General features: G+C 41.9%; 1 protein-coding gene across 1 annotated transcript in view; it reads left to right on the top strand.

Annotated features, from left to right (window-relative positions):
- XRCC5 (X-ray repair cross complementing 5) overlaps positions 1-24,456 on the top strand; it is a 49,362-nt gene that overhangs the window by 10,957 nt on the left and 13,949 nt on the right. The window contains exons 6-16 of the mRNA XM_044438260.1: positions 871-1,059; positions 2,863-2,977; positions 3,975-4,113; positions 5,916-6,028; positions 7,327-7,389; positions 8,318-8,455; positions 9,286-9,376; positions 9,808-9,941; positions 10,860-11,056; positions 12,646-12,736; positions 13,776-13,845. Of these exons, the coding sequence (XP_044294195.1) occupies positions 871-1,059; positions 2,863-2,977; positions 3,975-4,113; positions 5,916-6,028; positions 7,327-7,389; positions 8,318-8,455; positions 9,286-9,376; positions 9,808-9,941; positions 10,860-11,056; positions 12,646-12,736; positions 13,776-13,845 (1,340 nt within the window). The remainder of the gene's footprint in view (positions 1-870; positions 1,060-2,862; positions 2,978-3,974; positions 4,114-5,915; positions 6,029-7,326; positions 7,390-8,317; positions 8,456-9,285; positions 9,377-9,807; positions 9,942-10,859; positions 11,057-12,645; positions 12,737-13,775; positions 13,846-24,456) is intronic.

Genomic DNA, 24,456 nt, shown 5'->3' with positions numbered 1-24,456 from the left:
ACCTAGGCCAGCCTTCACCAACCTTGTGCTTTCCAGATATGTTTGGATTACAACACCCAGAATTCCCAGTCAATGACCCTGCTGGATGGGAATTCTGGGAGTTGCGGTCCAAACACTTCTGAAGGCCACCAGGTTGGGGAAGGCTGGCCTAGGCCACTGTGCATTTGGCTCTTGGTTGCCAAATTATAATAAATTAAGAGTCTCACATAGATGTATACTTAACTCTTAATTTGATCTCTTTCTGCAGATGGAGATTTGTCTGCTTTATTTATGAATTCTTTAAAAATGTGTTGTTGATGTTACCTCCTGTCAAGTCTGACTCTATGAATGAATGCTGTCCGCAGCCCTGCTCAGTTCTTGTCTCAAGGCTGTGGCTTCCTTTATGGAATCAATGCATCATTCATTTAGTTTTCCTCCTCCTCCTCTTCTTCTGTTTTTGGCTTTTCCTAGCATGATTGTCTTCCCCAGGGAGTCTTGCCTTCTCATGACATGCCCAAAGTACAACACTCTCAGTTTTGCCATTTTTGCCTCCAGGGCATGTTTGATCTAAGACTCACTTGCTCATCTTTCTGTTGGTCCAGGGTATTCACAAAGCTCTCCTTCAGCACCATCTTGGAGACTTTACCCCTTCTTAATATCCCGTGAAAGTCATGCAATGTGTGAGTAGTAGCGCAGCAATAAATACGCATCAATGGGAGTTTGCTTGCTAGGGCTTGAGAGTGACATTTGAAAGTGTATCAGAATAAAAGGAGGCTATAAAGTGTGAATTCACATATTTTTCCTATTTAAAAGAAGAAAAGCCATTTGAGTGCTTTGCCATTGTTCCTAGTGAATGAAGAACACTGAAATTGCTTTTAACTGTATTCTTAGCTTGCCATTTCCAGCAAATGATGAAGGTGGAAGTGGGGACGCAATTGGTGAGGCACCCTCTAAGAGGAACCAGAACCCTTTTCCAAGAAAGGGGCTAAATGAGCAGCAGAAAGAAGGCCTCCAAATGGTGAAGAAACTCATGTTATCACTAGATGAAGAAGAAGGCCTGGAGGACATTTACACTTTCAGGTAAACCTGGATTGTTGCAGCTTCTGTTATTACTGTTTCAATCACAGGAAAGTATAAACTGTATGCCCAGAGAGAGTTCTGTATAATTTGAGCTGTGCAATTTCCTGGCAGCATAGTCGTCCTTTACTTGGAAGTAATTCTATTAATTACTGTATAGGTCTGCATAAGCAAAGCTAGATGTTCAGCAGCATATCCAGAATTCTGCTTAATATCTTGGAAGGAGCAATAAGAGGGTATGGTTTGGGAAGAGAAGCCATGGGAAGGAAAGGAAGTGCTTCTTATTTTTTAAGTAATATTGAGTTGCCTCTTTATGCTCATGTACTTGTGGCAATATGCAAAATTAAAATAAATATAACTAAAAATACAACATCTTTATATAAACTTCACAGCATAAATTAACCAGCAACAACACACCAAAGCAGTACAGGAATCATGTCAAAAGCAAACTCTTCTGGGAAAAAATAACACAAGGCAGCATTCAAACAAGCAGCAGTCTAATTAATAAAATCAGTAGTAAAACCAGCAGTCATAAAAATATCAGCTATAAAAATATTTATTGCTATGGTTTTGTCAGTGACAACCCCTAGATCTCCTTGACGCCCCTGGAGTACAATCACGTAATTAGTTCTGCCAAATTCTTGTGAAGGTCCTTTAATGCGGAACCACTTCTGGTTGCACAGGACTGTTAGGAGTGTAGTTAAGCAGGCTTTCCTTACTCAAAATTTTCATAAGGTCAGTGTCCTGCCCACCCCCCCCCCACTCCTTCTCTTAGGAAAAAAGAGAAGGTAACACACATCACTCCCTGTTCTTTTATCTGCAACTCACATCCTGTCATCCAGCTGTTTTTACCCATCTCAAGCTTTATTTTATTTCATTATTCAATTAAATAATTTCATTATGGCACTTTCCACAGAGGTAGCAAAGCAACTGACATAAAATTCCATGGCATCAAAGCAACAGAAAACGTAATAATAAAAACAAGTTCAGCACACTCAGCCATAACTCTCAGGGTCATATTTCAGAGAAGCCTGTGTGAAGAGAAGAGTTTTAAGAAAACATCTGAATGCCAGCACTGTGGGGGCCTGTCAAATGTTAATTGGTAAAGAGGGGCAGGCGGTGCTGCCTCGCTAAATGCCCTTCTACGAGTGCTGCTGAGCATATGGCACCCTTAGAAGCGCTCCCTAAAATGATTGCAGAGATTAAGTAGGGACATAATGTGTGTGGAACGAAAAACCTCCAGGAATACAATATTCAAATATCCTGTTGCTGATATAATGTTTCCGCAGTATTAGCATAATGACATGTTTGAACTAGTACTGTCGTTTGGGTGGAATGGGCCAACACATTTGTGCTGGTACAACAAGACTTAAACTTCAATTGGTACATAAATCAGCAGAATCTTAATCCCTGTAGAAGCAATGCTAGAATATTGTGGAGTTTGTCAGACTTAATGTCACAGAGCTGTTTCATGTGTTCATGTCCGTGACCTGATGCCTCATAGCTGAATTCATGAGTAGGCTTTGCTGAATAGCTTTGTATTTGAGCCCATTTGGATGTTCTGCCTGCATATGGTGTGGTCTGTACAATGAACATGGGTAAACCAGGGCACAGAGGCATTAACTGCATTCAGACCTACGTGGTTACATCTAGCCTGTCCCATGATCCCTTCTGTAAGAGAAAAACTACTCAGGAAAGCTACTCTAGACCATAATTTTGTTAAACAGGCAGTTTTGTACTTGCACTCTAGGTTGAGTGTTTTATGGTGCCTCACCAAATAGCTTTCCTATTTGTTTTATCATTCAGAGAGAGCCTGGAGCGGCTTTCAGTATTCAAGAAGGTTGAACGGACACCCATGCCTTGGCCCTGCCTGCTTACAATTGGTTCTAAATTGTCTATAAGGATTGTGGGCTATAAATCAGTAAGTATTTTGGACCACATTGCAGCTTTACTTCAGGATTAGGTTAATTGACACATGCCAAATTGGGTGCTAATAGAAAGGGAGACATTACATCATGGATTAGTTAGTTGAAAATATGGTCATTTTTCATGTTATGAAATACTATATTAAAATTCACAATCTAATTTCTGAATGCCTCATTCACAGTGATAACTCATATCTGGCAGTTAGATAAACCCAGTAAGAATGAAGTCTCTTCAGGAACTTGTCATAGTGGATAAAAAAATCATTTACTTGTCATACTTAGGATTCTCATAATAGTGATGTTATGTCATCAGTCTCTTGTAATCAATGAATGTTGGAAGCACTGACTACATTCACACAATACAACAAGCAGCTCTCTACTTTATCATGGTTTCCATCCGCCCTACTCCGTCTGCTTTATCATGGTTTCCATCCTCTCCCATTGTTGGCATATATCCTGCCAGCTGCTGCGCCTAATCCTAAGGGGCATCGCTGCCTACCTATATTTCCTGCCTGCTCCTCATTGGTACGTACATGGAGGCTAGATGGCTGGAGAGGTGCCTGCAGTTGCCACTCTTTCCAGAGAACTCTAGTAGTTACATACCTTGACTGTGGAAACCATGCTTCTGGGTTCGGACAACATGACTAGTCACAGTGCTGCAGAGAAACCAGAGAACAAACCATTATTTCTTATCATAGTTTCTAAAGACCAAACTTACCATGGTGAAATGCCACAACTGAGTTCAGATGACATGACAGACCAATAATGATAAATCATCACCATGGCTTTTCATGTTGTCTGATCCCAGCAATTGTCATGCCATGATTTGTGCACCTGAGAAGGACATTTCATGTGTTCAGGAGGGTTTTACTTTTACATTGTAAATGGATTGCTATTTCCCAAGAGGCAAAGTTGGAGGTCAGTGTTTAATAGCACTTAAAATTGCATATATAAATTAAAATTAAATGTCTTCTTTTAAAATCTAATGTCAAGTTCACTGAAGAGAAAGTGAAAAAAACTTGGACAGTTGTGGATGCCAAAACTCACAAAAGAGAGGATATACAGAAAGAAACAGTTTACTGCTTGAATGATGATGATGAAACTGAAATTCAGAAAGAGGATGTTATTCAAGGTATGATTTCTCTGCTTTGAATGCCAAGATTTTCCAGGAGGAGCTTTGAGTTTGGAAGAACATTAACACCTATTTGTTAGAAACAAATAGTTATGCTTATTTTTTCAACCCTCTTTCAGGTACTCTCTCTGGCTTAGATCAGACATAATGAGAAGCCATAGTTCAGTGCTGCAAGAAGGAGATTGTTTAACCCTACATGTATTTATAGGCTGCCTATAATTGCTGAGGCCTTCCTAGGCAGCTTTAAAATGGCCACAGAGTTTATCTAAAACGGTCACAGAAAGCACCTGGTGTGTGCAACAGCAGATTGTAAGATCAACTCCATATTTGCCACTATTGCACCCAACCTGACCCATAGTCTTCAGTCTTTGGCAGTATTATCAGGAATATAATAATACAGTTTGCACCTAGAGGAGAACATTACTTCGGATTAGGAAATGTGCACCAAGAAATGTGGAACGGAAAAAAGCTAAGACTTTATTCATGCAGGCATTTACCAATAGGAACTATTATTACTGCTGTGTTTTTATTTTTTTTATCATTGTTACTTCTGTATTCTAGATTAGTAGTTTAATTTTGGTGCTTTCATATTAAATGTTTTAATGCTGATTTATTATGTTTGATCTAATAGTAAGCCACCTTGGGCATTACATAAAATGGTGGCGCACAGAACTTTCAAATAAAGTGTCAGCCATGCAATTTTTCAGGAGAGTATATGATAAAGGAACAAAAATAAAGAAAATGCACACTTGCTCAGCAGAATGGTTTCGCCACAGAAGTGTTGTGGTTTTTCATAAGGCATTAGTGCATCTTTAACATGGCATTTCACTCTGTGAAATCCTCAGAGGATGTTACATCAAGTGTTCTGCAGAGTTTTATGTCACTGATTCTGGATTTGCACACACACTAGACACGCACCCAAAAGTGGTTTTGTGTCTTTACTGAGCAAGCTTCAGATTTGCTTTATTGGTGCGAGCATACAGTAAGGCACAAGGAGCAGAAACACCATTTATAATAGAGAATGTTAATTTGATATTTGTTCCAAGCACCAGAGCATTGAAATTGTTTTGATTCATGGATACATTGTTAATTATGCAGAAGCTTTATCGGGGTGTTAAAAGTCACAAACTATGAGTATTAGATGCAACATGTAGGACACCTTTTGGAGGAAGGATGCCTTCTGAGCCCAACCCCTCCCACCCAATCTTTTTAAAGCGTGTGTGGCTGATAGGACAACCATGCTTGCTCCACAACTTGAAATGCTTGCACCACAACTTTTCCAACTTCTCTGCCCCCCTGCCTGTATTTGGGGCTTCCACGCACTCTAGCCAGCATGGTCAATGGCCAGAATTTTGGAAATGGCAATCCAAAATATTTGGAAAGCAACAGGTTGGAGAAAGCAGCCTTTAAAGATTGTTGGGTGGGATGGAGACTAGAGGAAATGTGCCAGTTTTCCCATCCCCTCCACCCTGCTGAGGGATTGAGCCAGGAGGACACACACTGCAAAGTGCTTGCTTTCTAAGCCGAATTTATTCCCTGCCCACAGGCTGAAGGAGAGCAAGCAGCAGGCTTAACGTGTAACTCCAGCTGGCTGAGGACGAATGCCTGCCTGCTGCTTTCTCTTGCCAGGAATTCAAGGTAGTATGTATGCTCAGTGTGTGACTGCTCCCCCAGCCAACTTGTATTTTCCTGCAGTGCTGTTTTTCTTCTTTCACACACCCCATTTAGGCCTGTGATATTTCCATGTGAAGTTGTCTTACTGAACCATTACTAACATAGGAAATGACTCTCTTGTCCCGTAGGATTTCGATATGGAAGTGATATAGTCCCTTTCTCTAAAGTGGATGAAGAGCAGATGAAATACAGGACAGATGGAAAATGTTTTGCCGTCTTGGGGTTCAGCAGGTCATCTCAGGTACAGCCATACATATGGAGACTGTTCATAGTTCAACTCCAAGGCTAGTTTCCGATTAACTTGAAATGTATCCCAGGACAAAGCAGGACGGTACAGATAAGCTGCAAAGAAGATGACTACGTAGGGCAGCAAAGACAGCTGCTGTCAGAATCAGCTCCTCGTTTGCTCACTTTAAATCGCTGCTTGCATTCCATGCTTCTCATGCCTGGAGAACATTTAAATTTTGCTACCATCAGAGCAGTGTGGCTTGTGTGTTTTTATGTTTATATTTATTTTTATTGAAATCTCAGAAGGCAGCAGAGTTGCTGAATAAGATTGGCAGTGGTTGGAGACTGAGGCCTCCATCCACACTGTAGTAGAAGAATGCATTAGGTGAACTCTGCAGAATGAACTCTGGAAATAAGAAAGCATTTGTGTAATAGAGATTGGGTAATTCAGCCCATGTCATTGCAACATTTGTACCACCTTGGCACATTGTTAACTCTTTTAGGATAGTTCACAGAATCCGGATCACCATTACGGTTCACATTCTAAGCTTGGAGCCATATTAACAAAGCATCATGGAATAATGGGTCTAACGAGGAGCACCAGATTTTGAACACTAAGCTTGCAGGTCTATAGATATTTGGACTTAAGTCCCATTCAGTCATGGATTCATGTATTTCCTTCCTTTATATATTGCATTTCTGCCAAGCCACCCAGCCATTGAAAAACTTGGTTCTGACAGAATATTTTAGCTTTAGATGTCTGATTATAGAGGAATCAGTTTTTTTTTTTCAGAGTGTGAGAGCTGCTCGGAGAATGGGGGAGGGATGCTTTAATTAAAGCATAACTGTTATTATTTCCTCTCTTGTCTAAGCTACCCTAGAGGTAGTCGGTCAGAGGCTGCTTGTTGGTACTGGCAAGGTCAGAGCCAGAGGTGGGTGGGAGCCTTTTCTCCCTCCCTCTGCTCTCCCCCCACTCCTAGTATCTTTCCTGCATCCTTCTTCCACATTAAAAAAATGAAAAAAACAGTTTCATAAGTTTGAGCAGAACATTGCTGGTTTTTGGAAACTGAGCACATTATAATCGAATTGCTTCTATGGTTAGAATGCACAATGGGAGCAGTAATGAAAAACTAAGAAGGCCGATGCATGAAAGGGAATCTATGAGATGTGAAGTCAACTGATGAGAGATGTGGAGAACCTTGCACCTAAGTTCTGAATGCTAAAAGTGAACCGAAAAGCAATCGCTGGTGCAGAAGCCTTAGCAACTATAAAAAAGATCAAAGCTAACTTTCTGGAAACATTCATTTACAGATCCTGAAACATCACTACATGGGGAATCAGGTTTTGAAAATCTTTCCAGCAAAGGATGATGAGGTGAGAAAAAGAACTAGCCTTGAAGCTTGATGCTGGCTAGATTTTTGCTGTATTTTTAGACCTTTGAGTGTCCTCGAATTAAAAGCTGCTTTTTGTACATTTTTAAAAAATTGAAACTTGCTGAAGTGGATATAATAGAAGCATACAGAAACAATTCCTTATCCTTAATGTTTTAAAATAGCAAATATATAAAGTTTGAACTTGCAGGGGGAATGGAGTTTGATGATGGGGTGGGGTGAAGATTAAAAGGTCACTGCAAATAGCATTGGGAAATTGTGAGTTGGGTGTCTTTCTTACTGAGGAAATCATACATTTATTTCATACCACTAGCAGTGTGGCACAATTGCATTCCAGTTATTTGTGCCTGCTTCCCTGCCCCACCCATTGCTCTAACTGTGCTGTGTATTAGGATTATATGAGTATCAGGGAAATGAATGGAGAAATTTGAAGGGTACCAGAGTTTTTTCCTAGCCCCTGCAAGTCAGCTTTGTGGTCCTAGAAATACAAAACACTCCAAGCCAGTTCTTCCATAAACTGTCCTCAAACTCCTGCAATATTATTAGGCGGTTGATGGACGTACACTTTATAACTCCAGAGACTTGATCTTGTTTAAAAACCAGAATCTCTGTCTGCTTTTAACAGAAACTTAAGGGAAGCAATATCACAGAAGTGTTTTTGTAGTTCATATTTCTATCTAGCCCTGTTTTGTTTTGGAACAGTACTACACCATATGACCTAAAGTTGGTGCTTTATTTTGTTATGTCTCTTGTGGTCTAATTGTACACTGCCACTGTTTCCTGTGCGGTGAATTTTGAAACAGTACTCCAAATTAAAAACAGAACTGTTGCTGTCTTTTCAGTCCTTTGTAAATCGTGTGGTTGCTGGGCTTGAATGATGCATATTTATAATGTAATCTCTCCTTTGAAAGGCTGCAGCCGTGGCTCTTTCCTCCCTGATTCATGCATTGGAAGAATTAGATATGGTGGCTATAGTGCGTTATGTTTATGATAGAAGATCTAATCCACAGGTTGGAGCAGCCTTTCCATTAATTAAGAGTGACTATGAGGTAATCTTTTTATCATGATATCATTCATAATGTATATTCAGTCCTCTCTCCTACAGGGGTCGGGTAGTGTAAACTCTGTCAGAAACATCTTGGAAAACTGAGAACTTTAATCCAACAGTTTCACAACAACTTTCTAGACCTTGTTATTAGGAGAAGTGATGTACATGCACCTAGAACCTGGCACAGTTTTCAGAGCAGTTAAAAAAATCTATATGCTGTTGCTGTTTTTCACTGAAGAAATTTCTACCTTCCACAAAAAATGAGATTATACACAGAAGTCTGCAGATGGTTTTGCCATTTCTGCAGCTTCCATTTTTAGTAATGATACATATGGGAGAATGTTTGCAATCCATACTGGTTTGGCTAAGCAGGAACTGAAGTTGCGGTGGAGAGATCCCTTTGTTTTTTGACAGCAGAAATATCGAAGAGGAAAGGATTTTTTTAAAAGATGTAATATGACTGAGAAGTGTGTATAAAGGCAAGTATGTCTGCATATGTTGAGACAAACTAGTGGCCACAGTTTGGAAGTATTGTATGAAACAAGCTGACAGGCTACTGTGAGGAATTGGTGGGTCTCCAAAAGGAGAAAAATACTAGTTACTTGTTGGGAGCTTATTTTAACTTGCAGAAAGACAGACAAGGAGAGGTCAAGTTTGGGGTGGAATCACACTCCAAGAAATTCAACATCCACATATATATCTGCATTAAATATTATTTTTAAACAAACAAAACAGGTACTAATCTAGAATGAGTCTACTAGTGCCTTGCAACTGGGTATGACAATAAACTTTTGTTTCAGTTTTCTTAACATCACCCTCCTTTTGTTTTAGTGTTTGGCATATGTGCAGCTACCCTATATGGAAGATTTGAGGCAATACTTGTTTACCTCTTTGAAAAACAATAAAAAGTATACACCAACAGGTGAGTTTGCACTTTTACTTTTTTTCTTACAAAGAACTCAAAGTGGCTTGCATCATTCTCCTCTTCCTCCTCCTCTCAATCTCAACAACAACCCTATGAGGTAGGTTGGGCTGAGAGTCTGTGACTGGCCCAAAGTGCCCTAGTTGGCTCCATGGCTGAGCAGGGCCTAGAACCCAGGCCGCCAGAGTCCCAGGCCCACACTCTTAACTGCCGCACCATGCCGGCTTTACAGAAGTGGATGGCTGCAAGTGATACATATGCAAGAAAGGAGATACATCTCAGAAGGACACTGCCAGTTTGTGACTGTGTGGCTAAAGTGGGAAGTATTGGCACGTCCAGGGAATTACTGCCTTACTCCAGAAAGAGAAAATTCTATAATAGCTTTATCTCTGGAATGTGTATTGAATATTTCTTTGTATCTGATGACCCAGAGGATCAGTTGTGTGCAGTTGGCTCTCTGATTGATTCCATGAGCTTGGTTTATGAGGATGAGAGTGAAGGGACAACCAAGGATATATTCAAAAGCAACAAATTTCCAAACCCCCAGTTCCAAAGACTGTACCAGGTAGGTAATGGTCTCATCACCATTGTCTAAAAAGACTCTTTTTCTTCAAATATTTCTTCTCTGTTTTGTTAGCCCTAGCAAAAAAGAACTGTGTGACAATGTAATATAGTAAAACTAGTTCCATATTATTGGTTATTGCAGTGAACAATTCTGTATCCTCAGTTGCCTCATAAGAAATAGAGCAAGAAGTTTTTTTTCAGTTAGTTTGGCTAGTTCTTTGGGGGTTTTGCAAATTAGCTATGTGGATTGGGGACACCGAGCCATATTCATGTGTTTTTTGGTATCAGGAAGCAAACATTGCAGCAGCTCACTTAAATAATGTAGTATTTCTCCCACAAATGCTGTTTCCACCTGGTTTAGAGCAGAATAACCTATACGTGGACCCTCATCATTTATTTATTTTGATCTCCCAGGAAAATGTGTGGGCAGCCTAAAATAATTCAGTATCTCACTAGTGAAAGTGTTGGGCTGCATCCTAGAAATTGCTGTAGAGAAATTGGATATTATGGCATGCAGATGTAAGCTTGAGTTAAGCAGGTTTTTCAACCAGCTTTTTGTATATTTGGGTTTTATACACTTAATAGAATTTGGTAAAGATTAAGATTTAAGTTTGGTTCTGTCACTGCAGTATTTCTGAATCGTAACAGTCTGGTATGGAATTCTGTTCCATGCAGACTTTGGACAAGTCAGTGTATATATACTATATTCGAATCCTTTCACCTCAAGCTAGTTTTTGTAATTTTATCTAATCCCAACAAATTGCCTTTCATGGGAAAGGATTTTTGTACTTCTCTGCCACAAATACTGTCCCACGTTCTTGAAAAATTCCTTGCTTGTTAGAAGATAAACCATACCACTTGTATTGTCCACACGTTTAGTGACTTGAAAATCACTAATTCCTTTGTCTTCCCCTACTAGTGCCTACAGTATAAGGCGTTCCATCCCGATGCACCTCTTCCCCCTATTGAAAAACACCTCCTGGACATGTTGGGAACACCTCAAGTCGTGACAGAAAGATGCCAGGCTAACCTTGAAAAAGTGAAAGCCCAGTTTCCTTTGAAGGATGTGGGCAAAACAAAAGAGCAAAAGACAGCTCAGCATATCTTCAAAGATCAGTAAGTTGACATGGACATCATAAAAATTGTTCTTTAGCTATTCATAAAGTTCAGCCACCTGTGGCCACATGGGTTTCTGTTTCTAGGTACAGGATTGCCTGTGTCTTGGGCAGGAGTGATTGTGTGTGTGTGTGTGTGAGAGAGGGGGGGGGGAGAAGAAAGAGAGAGAGAGAGAAAGTTGCAACATCTTTGGTTTGGATATTAAAGTAGCATCTATAAACTCCTTGTTAGATGCAACTCTTTGCACATGAAAGGGAAGCCTAGCCTAGGTCTCTTACCTAGGCAAGGAGCTGCTGGCTTGAGACATTACATAGAGCGGATCATGTTGAATATTGGCAAGGGGTGGCTGGAATTGTCTGCTGGTGCAAAATGCTGCAGCCAGTTTCTGATGCTGGTAGTCTTCACCTCACTACCTGCCAGAGTTTAGCCTTTGTCATGGCTTTGCTTCCTGATTTTCTAAAAATAAGTTGGTGTTTAAATCATGGTCCCCCATCCAAAGTCTTCAGCATGGGGGGCTTGCCAAAAATTTAAACAAATGGACTCTACTCTGATATCTAAAGTGTCTTTTGAATCTTGACCATTACGCTCAATAGCAGCAGTGTGATAGGGTCCCATTCTGCTCTAAGCCTGTCAGAATGGAGGATCCTTGCATGCTGAATAATCATTGTGGTTGCTTCTCACATGAAAGGGGAAGAAATAACAGCATGACAACTAATTGCACCCAGTCCTAGAGGTCTTCCATCTCTATGTCCTACTTCAGAAATGGATGTGATCAAAGCACAGGTCAGCAGCTTCCATGCTGCTGCAGCAATATGTGAATGGAGCCATGGAGTTGCATCCAGGGTTAGTTTAACCTAAGTCCCATTCATTTCAGTCAGTCTGCTCTAAGTAGGATAAGTAGGACTAACATGAGAGACAGCCGTCGTTTTTCTGTTCACTGAGGGACACGTTACATTCTTCTTTGGGGATTGTCTAGATTGTTCAGGCAGCTGGAAGTTGAACTTTATAGAGATGTGAAGGCCCAGAGAAAAAATGATGAATTTTGGAAAACAATTTTTCCCCTTCTTCTTCCCCCCTCCCAAAAAATGTGGGGTGTTGCAAGGGTGTTTGGGGGCTTTCCCATCCCTTTTCAATCTCTCATGCACATTGATCAAGGAGATAGAGGCCTTCTCTGTAGACAGATCCTTAATAGCTATCAAGTTGAGCACAGGAACTAGAAAATTGCATTAGAAGGGCAAATAGAGTTCTTTCTTGAATGTTAAATGTCCATTATCCTTGATGCCAGTCTAATCTCACACACACAATTCCATATTAGCAAACCATAGGGATGATGGTACTTGATTTTCAGGCTTCCAGGAAAGACAATCTGGTGTCAGCATTGTAATCCTAGTGGACATCCGATCTCTCTGGCATCTGGTTTCATTCCTTACTTTCTGAGTATGCTCCCTCTTTAAATGAATCAGTGCATAATTTTTCAGCTACATGTCTAAAGTGGTTCTGCCATATGTGTGTTTCCTCTGTAAATTGCTCTGCTCATTATTGCTAAGATAATTCCTTTGGATTGATAGTTCTGTCTTACCTACTTCTAGTAATGAAGATGGGCCAAATGCTAAAAAGGCAAAAACAGAAAACAATGGTGACTTTAGCATTGCAAGCCTTTCTGAAGGCAAAATCCTCACAGTAAGTACTTTTTTGCAGAGGTTGCTGTAATAGGATGTATTAGATTGGCCTTTGGGACAAAGGTATCGCTCCCTGTTGAAGAAAGACATAATCAAGAATGCGAACATAACCAATGAAGCCTCTGTTCCAAAATGAGAATTAGCAGGGAGTGGGAATTGTTAGTGCTTCTGGACGAAGGCAAGGGCATGGCAATGGTCCACATACAGAGAGGGGCACCTTGTGAACTGAGGGCATGCAGACTTCAGCAGGGGCAGCTTTGGTGATCACCGGGCTCTAAATTGGACTTTGAGCCATTGCACCAGGTAGCTATGGAATGTCCAGGCCTATAACCTGCATTGACCTCTGTTTCCTCCCCTCTTTTTTGAGGTGATTTGATGCTGTGGGTTCAACTGCAGAACTGCTTCCTTGCAATTCTGTGTTCTCTGCTTTATTTTGATACAATTTGTGTCTCAACTACACATTAGCAAAAGCATGTTTTGACTTTGCAAATATATATAGCAAGGGTTTGTGGGAGGACAGCCGCGTGTTATAGTTGTTAAAGTTTTAGCTCTACAGTGAAATACATGATTTCCTCTTAGTCTGTGTTTGTGTCTGTAGAAAATACACATACTCGTAGCTTGGTCTCTGCCCTTTTTTTAAAGGCATCATTTACATTTTTGAATTCCTGAGCGGGCCAGTGAATATTTGATTTTTCTTACAAATGATACACTGGGGGGACAGTCCAGCTAGTCTGAGCCATCTTTTGGTTAAGATGTCTGACTTCCAGTTATGTATAAGCCAAAGTGAATAAGCAGTTTGTGCTATGGGAAGATACTTAAGCTATGCTAGCAGAGCCATGAGCATTCCTGTTGTCCTGACCTTTGTCTTTGGAGCAAATGACTACATCATACAAGGGCAGTACAGTATCTGTTGACTTCATACTGCTCCAGTCATGTCCAGTTTTTCAGAGTGTTTCAAAGCAGATCTCAGCTTGTTTTAAAGCACAAGGATAAGGAATTGAAGGGGCTGAGGATGTGACCCTTGCTGGCCTATTTTGTAGGTTGGGAGCGTTAATCCAGCAGAAAACTTCAGAGTGCTTGTGAGGCAGAAGAATGCTGACTTCAGGGAAGGTAAATGAAACTTTATTTATGAATTTGTTTATTTCAAGCATGGGAAATCTTGTGGCCCTTTGAATTAGGGTGTGTGGGGAGGTTTGCAGAAAAAATTGGTGTCTGTACTCAGAGCCAAAATTGATTTATAGTGACAAGCAACCTTGTGCAGTTACCCAGGTTTCTGTTTTTTTTTTTTTTTTGGCCTTGATGCTCCTGAGAGATAAGAGATGTGAACTCTCTCCCCCTCTGCAATTTCCCTTCTTCTCATTCTTCCAGAGACCCCACAGCGGGGAATGAGGCTGCTCTCTTTGACAGCTGTAACTGCAAGCTGAGTTCAGCTTGATGCAGCTGTCAAGCAGTCCCTGGTTGAGGGCAGTGATGCTCTGCTGATTCCCCCACCACTGCCCCCATGCACACCACGGAGAAGCCCCTCACAGGTGTGGGAGCAAGAATGGGGGCTCTGCGGGTATCATTGCTCCTTTCCCTGCAACCTCCTGCGTGAGAAGAGCAGGGACACCTCTGGCAGTTGTGCAAAACAGCAGCTGCTGGTGGTTCTTTTGCCAGGTGACTGTCTCATTCAGGCCTTGGTACCACAGTGCTTTGTAGGGCTGAGTTGGCATAACCATAGAACTTAGTTGTTCCTGGTCATGGTTTCTAAAGATCAAGCATGCCATGCTGAAATGGTAGGATGGGGTTTGGATAGCATGGCAGAGCAACAATGGTAAAAAGCTACCATGAGCAGTACAGCAATGAAACCAACTACCCTAGGGCTCTTTCACACAGGAGGCATTCAAGACGCAACTGGACAGCCATCTGATTGGGATGGTTTAACTGGGAGCCCTGTGCTGAGCAGGGGCTTGGACCCGATGGCCCTCTGTCCCCTTCTAACTCTACTGTTCAGTGATTCTATGTTGTGCAGATCCACCCAGTGTGAATTTTATTAAATGGTTGTGGAGAAACAATCTTTCTAGGTTCTGAGGCATATTGATATGATGCCACTGCTCGTGTAAGCACACCTCTTCTTGGGATCATGCCTTATTTTTAGGTTTGCAGAGGAAGTACATTTAGAGATAGACCCTGAAAGTCATTAAAATGTGTGACTCTTAAATCAAGGGTGGGCAACTCTGGCCTACAGTTTCCATATACCTCATCATTGGCTTTGCTGGCTACAGCTCATGGGAGTGGCAGGCCAAAACACCTGGAGGACCACAAGTTGATAACCAGGAGAGTAGTTTAAGACCTGCTCTGGATTTCATCTTACGTTGCAGGAATATGTGAGAAGTATCATCCAAGATACTTGGATGTTTGCGATTGGTACTGAGTATGCCTGAGGCACTGACAGCACTGAGAGAGATTTAGGAACCATAAAAATCCTACTCTTAGAGATACGGTGCAGCCTTTCCCAGCCTGATGCCCTCCAGATGCTTTGGATTTCAACTTCATTTAGCCACAGCCAGCATATCTAGTGGTCAGGAATGCAGGGAGTTGTAGGCCAGAACAGCTTCAGGATGTTAAGTTGGGGCCAGAATTTATAATGAAATACCCTGTCATTCTGCAACATTAAATAATGTATGTTTGGTTGTATCAAATGTTAGTCTAATGAAAGTCCTGTTCATTTAAATGTGTTGATTCTAAATAGAACTATTATATACTACCAAACTTTTACAAAAATTAAATAGGACTAGGTAGGTGAGCATGGTGTTTTATTCTATTTTTAAAAATATTGAGATTCAATTGGTTATGATTGCTCATGGTTCTGTGCGTATGCAACTTTGATCGTCCTCACTGAGGCACACTTTATAATTATGTTTGGCTTTCCATCTGATCATCATGAATACCTAAGAGGGCTACATTTAACATCTTCTGTTTTAATTAAATCCAACAACAGACATTCCATTCATTAAAAAATAATCACTGATTTGAAGTTCTTTAAAATGGCGAAGGTGGTGAAATGTTGCAGGTGTCGATCAGCCTCAGACATCTCACAACAAAAATCTTAGCTAATAAAATGAATAGTGCATGAGGATCATTAGTTCTGCAAGACAAGGGTGTCTTTAACACCCATTATTAAAATAAGCTCAGTAGAAGATAAACTGTCTGGTGACTGTATCTAAAGCATTTGGTGTCTATTCTGGAATGGCTTGGACATTTAACACTGTGAAATGGTTTCCAGCTCGTGTAGGGTATGCCCAACATACTTATCAAGGCAAATTTATTGGTGACATTCTTAGTTATTCCTATTCAATTTATGATGGGCTTACTTGAAATTCTTAGAAATAACTTCAGATAAAATTAACTAAAGAAATTATTTTAATTTCCTCCAGTGTCTTCTATTTTGTAGTTTGTGGTACAATTGTTCATTCTAGTTTCTCTCCTGTGCATGTTTTTCTAGTTAATCTGGGGAATAATTTAAACCATGTAAACTCAATAGGGAGAAAACCACCTTACTGAAAATGGGTACTCTGTAGTTCTACACATAATTATTTTGAAGGCTCTCCATAAAAAGGGAAGGGAGTAGAGAAGTATTATGCCTTTATATTGTAATCTGTTATGCATTTACTTAGGAATAACTTCCATTGCCTTTTAGTGGAATGTACTCTCAAGTGAGTTTGTGCAGAATTGCAGCCAAACCAAATAGTGTGGTTCTTGAACATGGCACTCCTCCCTGGCTATGCTGGCTCCAGCAGCCAAGTCTTGATCAAGCCAGTGTGTCTGTGAAAGTGCATGACCTGCAGACCATGCAGCTGCTGTGAACCCTGCATGACTGGCAGAAGTGACAAATGTCCCAAGCAGTCACAAAGCATTCCTGGTTAGGACTGGATTAGTGCTGTCCTCTGTGGCAGAGGCTTTGCGGAACTTGACTGATAAGTTTGCCAGGGATTTTCCAGGGTATGCCTACCTGAGCTGATGTTTGCAGGGAAGAAGATGGGAAATTGGTCCCTGCAGAATGCTTCTCTTGACAATGTACCAAATGGATACATTTATGATATAAAAAACCAAGTGTGATGAAGATCAGATAATAACTGAATTCTTGACTTGAAACATGCAAGCAGCAGTTGAAAAGATGCTGAAGAAATATCAACACTGTGATCTTCACAAACATGATAGAATAGACTAACTTGCAGTTTGATCCTTGGTCCACTCAGAAGGTATCATTCATATCAAAGAAACTTACTTTCGGGTAAGATGGGGATTTTTTCCCTTCAGAGGTTCCTTTAGGGCAGGGGTCCTCAAACCTTTCCACCAGGGGGCCAGCTGAAAGGTGCAGGTGCTGGGCGCGGGCTGGAAAGGTGGTGCCGGCGGTGCGTGCCGGGGTGGTGATGGTGCGTGAGAGCACGCACGCTGAGGCGGGGATGGGGCGTGAGGTGGGCAAGATGCGGGTGGGTGCGGGAGGGAAGGTGCGGTGAAGGGAGGGGAGATGAGGTAGGGGCAGACGCGTGCCGCAAGGCGGGCGCACGAGGCAGCGGCTTGCTTGCTTGAAGATCGTTTTCTCCGAGTGAGCAAACCACTGCTCCCCAGCATGCAGGGGGAGGTGGGCGGTGGGCATGTGTGTGCGCAGCACGTCCAAATGGGCATGGCGGGCCAGATCCGGCCCTGGGCTGTAGTTTGAGGGCCCATGCTTTAGGGTAATGCTGGAAAGGTTGGTGCCAAGAGTGGGCATGTCTACAGTGCTCTCTTGTTCTTTCTTCCTCTCCAGTTGGCACTAGGAGAGAAACTCCCTATCCATTTCAGTGGGGGTTTTATTTTCCATACATATTGCAGGTGCTAGGGGATCCCAGTAATGAGGATAGAGGAGCTTTAAATTTAGCCCTTTGCTCCAGCTGTGGTCCTGATTCTCCCTTCCTGGTACATCTCCAATTTGCATTGCCAGAGGGAGGGAGGGAGGGAGAGAGAGAAAGTCCATTCTTCAATGGATCCATTTGGGAAATGAAAATTGAAGGTCTTGTGTGTTTGTGTATGTCCTCATCTCCTTACCTGGAATGGAAGTGGAAGGGGAGGGATTAACAGCCCCACCCTCTATAAAAGGGCCTTGATCCTTTTGGGTCCCCAGCAGCTGCAGCTTTCCATGCTTCTCCCTGTACAGTGAATACTGAAGCCAAGGGTGGGGCAGGACCAGGAAGGAGGGTTTAGACTGGAATCATCTGAAGAACCCTGAAGCAGTATATTCCCCATCTCTTTTGTGTAAGATTGCCACATAAAGTTATTGACTAATCCAGAATCTGTAAGTCACATACAGGATCTCACCACAGTTTGAACATATGCTGTTCTCTAATTCTTGATATGACACTTCTGGATTCCTCTGTATGTTAAAGCAAAGAAAGCATTGATTGATCTTTCATTTAATTATAGTTTGTATGAATACATTAAATGTGACAGATTATGAGAGTTTGGTAGAATTAGGGCTGAAATTCCTGACTGGTTCATATAGATCTTGTGTTTCCTCACAAAGTTAAATACAACACTCCACACTTCAGCCAAGGTGGCTTGGTGACATTCTGGTAATCAGGCTGCCTCTATATGCCAAGCAGAAAAGAATATACAATCATGGTGGTCTATAAGAGCATGGTTATTTTAAAGGGATTGCCTCAGTTTGAGAAATGCAGTGCAACCTTTTAGTCTGGAGCATTTTTGTTAGTCACAAAGGTGATGTGAATGGGGCAAGCAGATCAGAATGAAGTCGGAATAGAGGAAGTCGGAAAGGGCAGTATGGAATGCCTACAACAATGCTGAAAGCTTCTGCAAAGAAAACAGTCAAGTTTTGGGATGTGCCATAGAAATAAAATGACAAGCAGATTAATGGGATGTGTTATGGTGGCAGCCTTAATGGAAAAATGACTGGATTCAGACAACATAATCCACACTCATGGTTTGAGTATGTGTTGAGTATGGATAATAATGTTAATCATGAACCCAGATGCTTTAATAACCTATAGTTTGTCAACCATGAACAACCCATTAAGAAACTCCAGGGTTTATTGCTAGGTTGCGAATTGTGGGGTATTCACTCTTACTTGAGTTAGTCAACCCTGTAGCCCATGGGTGAACAACAATCCGTAGTTCAACAACAACCCACATGCAACAGTTGAGCTTGGATTGTGTTCCTGAACTCAGTCATAATGTATGAGAAGCGATTTGGGGATACGGCTTTATGAATACTAAGCACTATTGTTGGATGAATTTACTGTAGTTCGTTTGGGATGTTTATTCATGGGCTTTCTCAACTGGTATTTTTGTGACAGGAAACATTTTTTTTAAAAGTTCTGTTCCAGCTTACTTCATGAGCAAATGTGTGGTGCCATGCATGTGTGAGTTGGTGTTGTTGGTGAGGAATCATGGCTGGGTTTCATGTGCCCTGCACCCCTGCTACAGCAGCACCTGTGGTAGTGCAGTTGTTTCCCTCCGCCACCAGCAACAAGCAAACGGAGGAAAGGAGAGGGTTTTCAGTCCGAATTTCTTGCAAATGTTTAGAAAAGGCGGCTAGGTTAAGGAAAGAACACTGCATGCACCAGCAGTGCTGTCTTTGCCACCTTGTCTGGTCTCCCAAATGTAGATTGTGCATGGTCAAATCCAGTTTAATCCTTTGAGCTGGGAAAGAAGCTTGTGGAAGCGGCACTGAGATGGACAAGCTCATCTACTAAGTCACACAACTCTGAAGTGTAGTAGTTGTAGTAGGTAGCAAGCATTCTGCTATGCCATCAACAAGCTGGCAGAATTTTTGGGCTGCACCATTTTAGACTACAGGTGGAAAATTGCATTTTTTAATCTACCCTCATATTTAAGAAAACACTTTCCCTGCATGTTGAAAATTAGCACGTCAGGCAGAAAGGTTTGGGCTAGCCCTCTCCCTGAAGTGCTAATTTACACAGGAGTCTGAAGTGGATACATTCCAAGAATGTTGGGAGATCATGCCGAATATGCAGAGCCACAAGATCTTGGCACAGTGCTTTTCATTTGGAGGACTTGGAGTGACTTGGGGCATCTCAGGCCCAGTGGCCATATCTGACCCTCCTGGGCACCCAGTTCAGCCTTCCAGGTTCCCCAGATAGCTGTGCCCCCTTCCTTTGACCCTGACCCCTTTTCCCAACCCCCTATTATTTTCTATCTTTCTGGCTTTTCTGCAGTTTCCCCCTGATTCTAAAAAATTGACATGCTTCTTGTAAGGCTTGGTTACTGGCAGTGAAAGCATCCATCAGTATGCTACTATTTTGCCCCGCCCCTTTTGTCTTTGCCCCCACCCTTGCTACCAAAAAGTCACCCAAGATGCCAGGCAGATCTCTCTATGGAGAGCATTCAGCAGTTCAGGGCCACTTTTTTTACTCCTCTATCTAGGTCTTCTTCTTAGTAATGTACATAATGTTTTGGCATACAGGCCAAGTACAAGTTGCAGATACTCTTGCCAAAGGTGGAATTGGAATGGGTTGGCTTGTTTGGAACTGAAATCACAGGTTGCTTCTTTTAACTACAGTATAAAGAGAGTCTCAAAATACACTGGGAACATCTGTTTACTAGTGCTCAGTGCCAATGGTGCTTAAGATCTTTTGTACCTATTGGACTCTTCCAAGCTTGCTATTTGAACTCAGATTGGTAGATTCTGGTGAGGGGTGTCTTATTCTAACATTCATGCTTCTTTAAAGGCTGTGGGCTCCTTCAAGCAAGCATTTCTGCTGCATGTCACAGTGAAATGAAAAGGAATTATGGGAATTAAGGTGGCCTATGCAACATCTCATGTTGAGCAGGGTTTAGAAGACCTTGCTGGTGGCATCTCTTCTAGTTTGACTGATTTTAACCTTGGGGATAATATGCAAAATCTTCCTGTCTATTTCATTATTTTGTTTACAGGACACTGCTTATGACTTTGGGTATCTAATAACTCCTATCAATGAGTGTTTGTAAAAATGCAGGTTTCCCCCCACTAGATGCAGCAGTGTTTGCTGCTCAGTCCTCCTGGTGTTAGCTTTGACATGCAGATTAAAGTTTGATAGTCAGAAAGAACAGGGAATATGCCAATGGGTGGCAAGAGGGCATTTGGTAAAGGCATAGACGTTACCAGTCAGGACCATTGGAATTACTAATCAGCCCATTTCTGATTTATGCACGCAAACAGATCAAAAAGCCACCCAGTCTGACTCCTTCACACTGGTGCACCTATCAGCCCCCCTCTTTGGAGTGCACCGGCAGGCTTGCCTGAAACAGGCACCTTTAAAGCAGTTAGCGCCAGAGGACCAGGGCAAGAAGGTTGAGTATATACTAGTGTTGAGGCAGACAAATCCCTGACAGCCTGAACAAATAGCAGCAGTGTTTGAAATTCCTCACCCCTAGAAATCTTTTCTCCACTGATCTGTTTGCTAAGGAATATGTTTTGGCTGCAGAATCCCTTTGCATTGCAGAGAATTCTGGGATGCACGGTAGGAGGCACTGTCAAGCTCCTTTTGGCCTTGTGCATCCAGGAATATATCAGAAACTTCCTTACAGGGAAATGTAGGTAATAGGAAATAAGTGGTCTTTATGGCAGTTCGCTCACCATTGTTTGGCTTGTTTGTGGAACCTCTCATACTCTTCCAAGGAATCCAGTGTTTGTTCCTTGAAACAGAACTTCAAAACTAGTAGTCTGGAGGAAAATTCCTTTCTGTTCCTTAAAGTGTTGTCTTTCCCAGTCTAATGAAGACTTGAAACCTGAGGATGAGGAAAACCTGTCCACTGGGCCTGTATAAAACTGAGAGAGGGCTTATGCATTTACAAGCTTTTCACCTCAGCCATGGTTGCTGGACACATGATAGGAACATTATTGGAATGAAAGCAGAGATACTTGTGGGGTATTTTGTCCCAAGCAGCATCTTCTGTGTTTGCGTGTTAGGCTTAGGGATGTATGAAATACACAAACCCCTGCTGGTAATGTTACTGGCTTTTCAGAAAATAAAACCCTATGAAACTTCATTGATGCAACACAATTCCCATTAATAGCTCTTCAAGCCTGAGGATGTCATTGTCTTCCAAGTCTCTTTCTCTAGCTGCGGTCGTGTCAAGACTGTTCTGCATTATTATTTTTTCATGTGGGTGAATGATTTGTCACTACTGACAAATCAGATTTAGACATTTGGCAGTTCACACATCTGCGATCAGAGACCCTGTTAGCCAACAAGCTCATTTCCTTGAACAGGCAACCTTTTTGACAGCAGTTGCAGTGACCCCATGTACCCCAGTTCAGGATTGTCAACCCTTAGACTTTGTGTGCAGATTGCAGAACCAATGGTAAGATTCCTCTGAGTATTATAAGAGAATGGGGAAAAGGGCTTAGGAATAGGGAAAAAACTGGGTGCTTCTCCAGTTAGACTGCATGATTCCTACCTTGCCTGTAGTTTGAAGCACACCCCTGAGTGATGCCGTTGCCTGAGAAAAGATGCAAGCAGGATGCAGGCAGGGCAGGGGTCTGCTCAAGTTCACATACATCCTCCATTCATATCCAGGTAAGCATTTTGAGGTAGTATTAGAAAGGTCCCTTGCCATTTCTCCCTCCCATGCTGTTGAAATCTACAAGTGCAGGGCAGTGATTTCTTTAGGACTAACATTTCTCTCAGTGGATTCAAATGCTCTTAGATGCTTTTTCCTGGGCTAATTGTTTACTTCTAGTATTGAATTATTCTCCTTCATGGAGTTAGTCAGGCTTTGGTCGCCTGGGATTGATTAGAAAAAAGTACCTTCACTGCATACAAGTGGATGAAGGCCTGCTCTGATAGAAAAAAGGTTGTTGTCTGTTTTAATGGGCAAGAGGTTAATGTGTTAGCATGACCCCAAGAATTTTTTTGAAGCTTGGGAGTTCCTTTCTCACAAGGAAGATGGCTGCTATGCCCTTCTGACGCCTGGGGTTTTAATTTAACACATCAGTGAAGAGGAAGCATTCTCAAAGTAGGGGCGGGGGGAACAGCAGGGCTTTTTTTATTGAGGCAATGCGTAGGAAATTAGAATATTTTATGAAAGACTCATTAGCTGTGGGGTGGGGAGAAAATCATCTTCTGAAGCGGAAAGGTGAGGTTGTCTTTCATTTGACTGGCTAGATATAAAATAGTAGAGCAAAAAAATAACACAAAACAGAAACAAAACTGATGGGTCTGTAAAGGACTGGGCGATGTGCATCTTGCTGCGGTTGTTGTCAGGCCAATCCAATGCCACCGCTTCCCTTGCTAATGCTTACAGTGCCAGCTGTGCTCTTCCATTCTACAGGGTAAAAAGATGAGTGATACGGTCCCTTGGGGAAAGGCCAGTTAGGGCAAACTGTGCTCCAAGGAACCCCTCAGATGCCAAGGGTTTCTTTTTTCTCCTGTGATGACTTCAGTAGCGATGGACAAGCTTCCTAGTCAGTAGTGTTGAAATGCTTAGCCGCCATTGCCGGTCTTCCTTTGCAACATGCCTCACAGAGACCCACTGGAAGCATTCTAAGTGCCGTAGGAATTCCTGCAGGGTAACTGTGGTGCCTAAGATGCCCAGATAAAATGTTCTAGCGCTTCGCTCAACCGTCTTCAGCACACACACAGGTGTTCTTTGGCGGATTGGCTTAAGTTAAACTTGAGGTTAGAAAATCTAGACCACTGTTCTATACTATTGGGCTTCTGTGAACATTTTTACCTTGGAAAATACTTCTATTATAATGTACAAAGTGGGAGTCATGTGTTGTTTGGGGACATAGTCATATTTTGTTTTGTGTTTAAAAGGTTCTAGAGTTGTGATGTATTATTTGGGAAAATGGAAAATCAGATATTGTAATTATGGTGGTCCTCAAAGGAAAATTGCGTTGGTAACTTTATAGATTCTTATGAAATTATGGACACTTTCCAGTTATTTAATTTGATATGGATCAAATAATTATAATTTATCCTTTAAAAGTACTGTAACATACAACTCTTCCATGTGCCTGGGTTTCTTGCCAGTTTTTTAATCCTTATTTTGGGCATATCTTGCCTGTTTAACAAGGGTATTGAAAACATGTTTGTGTTTCCTTGGTGGAACTGCTGGAGGGCAAATGCCTACCTACAGGAATCAGGAGAGTCATGAGCACAGCTCGCCCAGAAGACTTACAGGGGAGAATTACATCCTTTATTAGTGAAGTCCTACAAGTTTTGCTTTCTTGGGCTTCTGAGTAGCTGCAGATGATGTTTCTGACCTGGATACAGAGTCCCTGTAGCAGTGCCTACAGTGCTGTCCCTTGTCCAGAGATTTCAGGCCAGTAAGTTCCAACAATCTACTTCTAACAGTGTGGACATAATGCACTATTAGGTGCATGCTAATCAGTACTTCTTCTGAATTAGTTGTTGTTCTTGTTTAGTAAAGTCACGTCCAACCCATCGCTACCCCATGGACAACATTCCTCCATGCTCTCCTGTCCTTCACCATCCCCCGAAGTCCACCCAAGCCCACACCCACTGCCCCAGTGACTCCATCCAGCCACCTCATCCGCTGCCATCCCCTTCTCCTTTTGCCGTCAAACATTCCCACCATTAGGCTCTTCTCCAGGGAGTCCTTCCTTCTCATTAGGTGGCCAAAGTATTTGAGTTTCATCTTCAGTATCTGACCTTCTAAAGAGCATTCAGGGTTGATCTCCTGACTGACTGGTCTGATCTCCTTGCAGTCCAATGG

The sequence above is a fragment of the Varanus komodoensis genome, unplaced genomic scaffold, assembly GCF_004798865.1.
Source record: "Varanus komodoensis strain SLA01 unplaced genomic scaffold, ASM479886v1 scaffold32, whole genome shotgun sequence".
Classification (NCBI taxonomy): domain Eukaryota; kingdom Metazoa; phylum Chordata; class Lepidosauria; order Squamata; family Varanidae; genus Varanus; species Varanus komodoensis.
This window is presented reverse-complemented; position numbering and strand designations above follow the sequence as displayed.